This window comes from Cephus cinctus, unplaced genomic scaffold, assembly GCF_000341935.2.
Source record: "Cephus cinctus unplaced genomic scaffold, Ccin1 Ccin1_scaffold0036, whole genome shotgun sequence".
In the NCBI taxonomy this organism is placed as follows: Eukaryota; Metazoa; Arthropoda; class Insecta; order Hymenoptera; family Cephidae; genus Cephus; species Cephus cinctus.
The window spans coordinates 12,249-20,801 of NW_014332782.1; the positions used below are offsets into that span (position 1 = coordinate 12,249).

Genomic DNA, 8,553 nt, shown 5'->3' on the forward strand with positions numbered 1-8,553 from the left:
ACGATGCACAAATGTTTCATTGTGATTTCCTAAATTATCAAACTAACCTGCTTATTTGCACCGACCCAAGAATCACCCACTACCTGAAAATTCGCGCTCGCTCCGCTATTGAAGAAAATAGTATGTGAACCGCGAGAGAAAACGGTCGTTTGTGCATTGTATAAAGTTGAGAACCCCTCGGCTTCACCAGGGGAACCTCAACTTTATACGCGGCGCAGAAACTCCCGTTTTCGCTCACGGTGCACAATATACTATTTTATATAGTTGTAGTGAAAATCCTGCGTGTGTTGGTTTATTGAATTTAATTTTTGTTCGATTTAATTCCACTAGGATCGTATCTTCATCAAGTACGGTATAGCTATGAAAATTTGGTTTTGCAATCAGAGCCTTTGCTCCATACGCTCCGTCCCACCTAGTAACCAGTCGAACGTCCTTTTGTTTTCTGACATTTTCCATTGTTTTTCCGAAAATCGAATTGTTCATAAGTTTATAAAAATTTTTTTCAAAATCATTATTCGATTTTTTTTCTCATTTCGGTGTTCAATTCTATATACTTTTGGAGCCACTGTGTCTGTTTAAATTTTAGAATACGATGAATTTTTGTTAACTTTAGACCTAATCGCAAGCACTGTTTCAAATTCTTATAATGAATGATGTATCTATTTTTCGGGAGTAGCGAAGTTATCAATTTCGAATTTTTAGAGCCTGGAGGAGTGTATTGTTGCGGACAGAGTGGAAAATTTTTATGAAGTTCTTGAAGCTCGATAGGATACTCCAAATCAACTTTGAATATGTAACCCGTAAGAGAGTCATCGGGAATATTGCAAATATCCAATTGTTCAAAATTTTCTTCCCATTCGAATGAGCCTACTGGTAAAGATTGACTTATAGCTGCACCGTATAAATTATTTACGTCATAGTACATAATATACGATTCCTCTTTGCTTGGATCGAAATCAGCTCCCATGTACCTATTGTTAGCCCTGGCGTATCTGTTAGAGCATTGAGCTACACCACCTCACTTCTCTGTCGCCGTCCTTCACCTCTTTTTCGAAGTTTTTGTTTAAATTTTTCGTTCAGAGATTTGAGGATTTCGATCGTTGTTAAAATTTTGATTTTCTCTTCCATCGTAAGAGTAACGTTTCTCAAAATTTTATTCAAAAGTCTAATATTTTCAATGCCAAATTTCAGGGCCCGGTGCAGTGTAATAGTGTAGAGAATCTAAATTCTATATAGCGTAACAGTTGCGTCTAAAGTTTTCAAAGATATCGGCTAAAAACGGTTTTTCACAAATATGACAAATTTTGGCCGAGTAGCACGACTGCTTTCTTACTTTGCACGTTCTTCGGTAATTCGATGAAAGTAGATAGACCACCGTGTATCGTAAGAGTAACGTTTCTCAAAATTTTATTCAAAAGTCTAATATTTTCAATGCCAAATTTCATCCATTATTCAATTTCTTCAAAAGTTTTATATGCTTCTTCTAAGAAATCGATACACATTTTCTAGAATATTCAGTTACAAGTAACAACGCAACTACATCATAAAATTAGTTTGCAACGAAAATCCTTTGAGGCAGCATCTGTGAAACTTAACCTAAAAATGGGGCATTCGCATGGGAAAGAAGGAGAACGAGAACGAGCCATGAGGGCGAGAGAACAGTTTCGACGAGATCGGTACCACGAATGGGTACGGAGCGCGGATTTACCTGAAAGACGCGATCGTATCACTTTCGATAACAACACACATTATTCGGAATGAATGAAAATTCTGCACGATCAAATCGTGATAACGCTGCGGGAGACTCTTCTGGCAATACAACCTCGCATCAAGGTCAAACAGGAAGATCTGAAAGAGGAAATCGAGCAACCAGATAACAAGTCACCCTTATTCGCTCAAATACATACTGCTGTAATCAATAAAATTTCGAATAAACCTGTATGGATAATTATTCATGTCATTGGAACCCTATACCTCAGATTTTTTGTGACAGTCTTTAGGAAACTTTCAAGGGTTAAAAAATGGAGATGGGAGGTTTCGCAGATTTCTAGGAATCGAATCGCCTACAGAGATTCGATGTCAAGGTTCATGCATCTTCCGGAATATTCCTTAGCCCTCCGACGACGACGAAGTTGCGTCGCGCGCGCTTACGAATAATTTGACACCTCGGGGAGATGAGAGTCCGCATTCTCGACGCACGATTCTGCGAGATAACGTTCGGTATTGCGCATTAGAACAACCGATACATGGATGACTTTGAACTCGACGGTGCTCTCGCACGAGGCTGGGGGATAGGGAATTCGCGAAGCTTCCCAGTGGGATGAGGAAGCTGACGAATCGTGGGATGGGGAATTCGCGAAGCTTCTCAGTGGGATGAGGAAGCTAACGAATCGGGGGATGGGGGATTCTCAGTGGGATGAGGAGGCTGACGCGCGACCACTGCGAGATAACGTTCGAGGTCAAATCGCCTGCCGTCCGAAATCTGCATGGGAAGGGTATCGTTTTTCCTGGAATCAACCTCGACGCAAAAGTCGCCGAAACCGCTTTTCGGCACTGCGCTCAAAGGGGATGTCGCTCGTCTCTCTCTCTCTGATTCGCCGATGCTACGCACTAGTCTGCGCTATGAAGTTAGGGACAAAAGTTCTGGAAAATTCCTGGAGGATTGCATCAGCGATGCTGCGCAACTCTGCGAGATAACGTTCGAGGTCAAACGGGCTGAGGGCTGACGTCCGAGACCTGCACGAACGTGCACGAGTCCGTCGAAGCTTCTGGAAGGCTTTCCGGGGTGGGGGGCAAGGGGCTGTCTCAAAACGTCGCGCGAGAGGACCGCCGGCTCTGGGAGCGAACCTTCCCGACTTAGCATGGACACGAACCGTAAAAGCTTCCAGAATGTTCTAGAAGGTTCTAGAATGTTCTAGAAGGTTCTCGATCGTGCGTAATTCCCGGAATCGTGCGCAAAATTCCCGGAATCGAGCGAAAATTCTTGGAATCGAGGGTTTCGGTGACGTCACTTCCGGAAATCGTAGAGCTCACGACGGCAACTTAGCACGGACACCCACCTTTGAAGGTTCTGGAGTGTCGGTATATGTCGATTACAGGTCTCCTGGTCCAGAACTCCCATACTTATACTACTAATAACTATCCAAAATTTTGACAGCGTGAAAGGTTTCGGACAGTAATAAGGATCGTTTACAAATGATAACAGCTTTCGATGGTTTCTTGCGGCATATCATAACGGCAAAAAATTTCCAAAAATATAAAATATTTCAGTCCATCATTCTAACGTCCAAGTATCTTATACCATTGATTCTGTTACGCAAGTGTTTTGAATTATTTGTTTCATTGTTCTGACTATCGTTCCAAATGTTAAGGTATTTCGGATCATCACTTCTTATGGTTTTATAGTAATTCTCATTACTGTTTTCTATGTTTAGCTTTTTTAACTATTCAAAGCATCTTTCCTTATGTTTAAATAGTTCAAATCATTGTTCCGTATGCTCAAATATTACTTATCATCATCTCCAATGTCTTTTTATCTTAAATAGTTGCCTGATGTATCTAAATATCCTTATTTAATATCTTGTGAGCACAGGATTATAGTTCCAGAAATAGCAGAACATCAATTATTCGAATTACGAATAAACCGAATCGCACAACTCAGAAATGCGAGTTTGGCTTTAACCCTTTCAAAGCAACGATTTTTCTTTCATTTTAAGTTGAATTATTGACGGGGAGCTCATTGATGCTTTCGCAGAGGTGTAATTTGAACGTTGGTCCAGCCATGAGTGCCGTAACTGTTATACGGGAACTGAGCTCTTGTAAATTTCAAATAAATAATTTTCCTATTAGTTCATCATTAATGATGTATAAATGAAAAGAACATTACTTTTTTGCATTCAGTTTTTATTAAGTTATGCTTATGATATATGCTAAATAAAAAATTCATTTTAGGTATGTACATGTACACTGCTGTTGGAAAGTTTCTGGACAAGACCTATAACTGCATTCAAACTCTTTTGCGAGCGTTTTTCTTGGAAAGCATAAAACTAAATTGTATTTAAAATTTTTCTACAGAACAACATATGTCCCCCCTCTTCTGAGCCCAATACGACACAAAAATACCTCAAACGTTTGTTTTCTTCAATTATTCCAAATTAATAAATCCTTCTATGAAGACTTTTCCACGGTAGTGTATATAAAAAAACAACAAAGGGCAAAGTTAATTATGGGACGCATTAAAGCCCCCACAAAATTCGTCAAGATATGCTTTTGTTGAAATATGGGGGAACGTATGCTACTGACATTGTCCTATTTTCCAATAGTGGCATGCAATTGGACTGTCCCCTGCGCAAAATTCCCGGAATCGAGCGAAAATTCTTGGAATCGAGGGTTTCGGTGACGTCACTTCCGGAAATCGTAGAGCTCACGACGGCAACTTAGCACGGACACCCACCTTTGAAGGTTCTGGAGTGTCGGTATATGTCGATTACAGGTCTCCTGGTCCAGAACTCCCATACTTATACTACTAATAACTATCCAAAATTTTGACAGCGTGAAAGGTTTCGGACAGTAATAAGGATCGTTTACAAATGATAACAGCTTTCGATGGTTTCTTGCGGCATATCATAACGGCAAAAAATTTCCAAAAATATAAAATATTTCAGTCCATCATTCTAACGTCCAAGTATCTTATACCATTGATTCTGTTACGCAAGTGTTTTGAATTATTTGTTTCATTGTTCTGACTATCGTTCCAAATGTTAAGGTATTTCGGATCATCACTTCTTATGGTTTTATAGTAATTCTCATTACTGTTTTCTATGTTTAGCTTTTTTAACTATTCAAAGCATCTTTCCTTATGTTTAAATAGTTCAAATCATTGTTCCGTATGCTCAAATATTACTTATCATCATCTCCAATGTCTTTTTATCTTAAATAGTTGCCTGATGTATCTAAATATCCTTATTTAATATCTTGTGAGCACAGGATTATAGTTCCAGAAATAGCAGAACATCAATTATTCGAATTACGAATAAACCGAATCGCACAACTCAGAAATGCGAGTTTGGCTTTAACCCTTTCAAAGCAACGATTTTTCTTTCATTTTAAGTTGAATTATTGACGGGGAGCTCATTGATGCTTTCGCAGAGGTGTAATTTGAACGTTGGTCCAGCCATGAGTGCCGTAACTGTTATACGGGAACTGAGCTCTTGTAAATTTCAAATAAATAATTTTCCTATTAGTTCATCATTAATGATGTATAAATGAAAAGAACATTACTTTTTTGCATTCAGTTTTTATTAAGTTATGCTTATGATATATGCTAAATAAAAAATTCATTTTAGGTATGTACATGTACACTGCTGTTGGAAAGTTTCTGGACAAGACCTATAACTGCATTCAAACTCTTTTGCGAGCGTTTTTCTTGGAAAGCATAAAACTAAATTGTATTTAAAATTTTTCTACAGAACAACATATGTCCCCCCTCTTCTGAGCCCAATACGACACAAAAATACCTCAAACGTTTGTTTTCTTCAATTATTCCAAATTAATAAATCCTTCTATGAAGACTTTTCCACGGTAGTGTATATAAAAAAACAACAAAGGGCAAAGTTAATTATGGGACGCATTAAAGCCCCCACAAAATTCGTCAAGATATGCTTTTGTTGAAATATGGGGGAACGTATGCTACTGACATTGTCCTATTTTCCAATAGTGGCATGCAATTGGACTGTCCCCCGTTTTGTTCACACATTGTTGCCTTGGAAGGGATCATTTAAGCCTCTCTGCATTTATGTGTTTTGAAACCGTTAATTTATCATTCTTCATGTTTTATTTCTTTTAAAAGTTTTTAAGGTTCTTATTATTATAACAGTATTAAAATGGTGTTTTTCATGAATAAGAATGTCTTCTTTTTCCTTAATCCAATGAACTGAATTTTCAATTATCCGAACCACCTCTGTCACTTATTAACCCATTTAATCGGCGTCCTGCTGTATCTTGAAACATTGATATAGATATTCAAACAGTTCTAGTCAGCATCCTTTGTAAAATTACCTCTTACAAATAACAAGCATCGAGCGACGCTATATGGAACAACTAGAAACTAGTTTTTAATAGCAGTATTAGAACTATATTTTTGCGAGGATAAACAAAAACAGTATTTTTGCACCAAAATAGTATTGATTATAAATTATATAAATTATATGTATAAATAATTGTGATTCTTAAAAAATTATGTACAATTCTATTTGGATAAATGATAATGATTGTTTATTCATATATTCAATTGTAGCCATTGAATTAAGTAATGGTGAAAGTGAAATTGAAACATTTACATGACACGAATTAGACGATTTTTGCATTATATTTTTTCAGGTTCCATCCAATCATAGAGGTCCAATTATAACAATTGCTTTGGCTGGACACTTTTTGCATGGAGAAAATCAACGGTCTTTAAGATTTAAGCAATTTTTAGTACAATTTCCCTCTTGGACAGTTGTTACACCATGGACGGCAACATATACTTCGTGGGAATTTTGAAGTTGTTCTTATAGAAGTCATTAGCAAGAAGTGTTGTAGTTACCATCAATTTAATGTTTAGGTACTATTTCTGCAGATGTGAAACACAGTTAAAGTAAAACTTCATCCAATATAACAATGTTTTTTTTTTTTTAGAAATTATTGGAAAATCACATGTACTTTACTTTCTGTCTGCTGTCTATTATGAATGGCTAATTTACTTAAATACTGAAAACGTTTATTTATTTGAACGAAAGCCAAAAATAAACAAAATACAGAGAGAAACGAATGCTTATAACATTGATTGTTATGAATAATAAGATTAGGTGCTTACAGTGCACGTTCACATTACTAGTAACAGAAATTAATATGCAATCAAAAATAATAACATTGTGAATATTGCGAAATAGATTTATTACACAGAAATTACTATTAAAAGGTGTTTTTTGCGACGATTTCTAATGTTTCTATCGATGTTATAGTTTCCATTTAATCTCTTCTTATGATTTTTGAAATATATTAAATATGCAGATACAATCAGCTTTAATAGAATGAATTTTCATATTAACGTTATAATTATAATAGTAATTGAAAGTTCTTGCATCTTTGTCGAGTTTAAGGGATAAAAAAGACACATACTGTGAAAGTGCACACTTAAGAAAGATTATTGCTTAACAAGAAACAGTTGCCTGACATCAAAATATTTGCTTCCTATTAGAAGATGGCCCAGTTGAATAATGAGTATCTGTTAGTGTATTTAATCGATTATCATAGATTGTTTCTCGTAACACTTGCTGTTATTTCTAAAACATTTCAGAATTGGAGTATTTACATTCGATAAAGCCATACAGAATGTTATCAATTATATGCTTTAAAAAGTTGTATCGAATTGCTATTGCGTAGCACGATGTTTGTGTGTAGAGAGCTATTAATTACGAAAAGAAAACATATTATATACATATTTCAACCCTAGAATGCGTAGCAGGCTGATGTGAATCCTTTGTAGCAATTGTTTCACTGTATAGCTGTACTGAAAAATATTCTAAAGTTAATAAGATTTGGTTTAGAATTTCGACATGTATTATATGCCGTTATTATACTACCAAATAAGAATATTTCTGTTAATCTGACAATATATCACACAATATTCAATATAATAACCTGAATAGAAAAGTGTTCTTAAGCGAAAAACGAAGTTCGTAGATAGTTTCATAAATTAAACATAAATGTATTGCTTAAAAAAGTAGTTACCTATGATAAAGGATTAGAAAGTTATGTTGTATTGCTTACCTAATTTTTCATAATTGTAGAAAAAGATACGTCGCAATGTTTTGATATCGATTTATTGCCTTTGCAAATACATTATACAACATTACGGTAAGTCTGCTATAATAATACATCTATTAAAATAATTTACAATAAGGCATAGCGATATATCAATAATGTGAAACGTGAGGAAGGTTTTAACATTGTTATTCTTGACTTTTTATTGTTTGGTTAAAAACATTAATGCTCTCGCATTCTTCATTTTGTAAAAAAGAGAAATAAATTCGATTTTGAATTAAAGACTATCTGCAGTTCAAATAACGTCTAAAAGAAGTGAAGTAATTTCTGGTCTATAATATTACTATGGTTGTTATTACGTGTCTTTCGCTTTCGTACATTATTCTTGAATTTAAGAATTTTGCTACACTTAATTAGAATATATCACACTTGCTTATCATATATAACAATGTAGTACTATCAATATTTTGTCAAGAGATAGGAAATAGAAGAATGTAATTCTTTAAAATAATAATTTGGCTGTAGTTCCGAAAACCGCATATCTCCGAACAGTATGGTTTTTTGTATTCTCATGTACTTTGACGTGCTTATGACGAATATAATAGTGAAAATACCTGAAAATTAATTTAAAAAAAGGTCATTTTTCAAGAAAAAAAATAGTTTTTTGATGTTTTTTCAATAAATATTGATTTTAGAGAAAAAAGGTTTAAGTAAAAATTGTAGCTTGTAAAAAACTACATCTTTTAT

General features: G+C 35.2%; 1 protein-coding gene across 1 annotated transcript; it reads left to right on the forward strand.

Moving 5' to 3' along the window:
• Positions 1-6,378: 6,378 nt before the first annotated feature.
• LOC107268143 (endoplasmic reticulum metallopeptidase 1) lies at positions 6,379-8,317 on the forward strand (the record flags this gene model as incomplete). Its single annotated transcript, XM_015740621.1, is given in 2 exon segments — positions 6,379-6,604; positions 6,679-8,317. A coding segment is annotated over 1 exon segment (165 nt), but the record flags the coding sequence as incomplete, so codon positions are not given.
• Between the last annotated feature and the right edge of the window lie 236 nt (positions 8,318-8,553).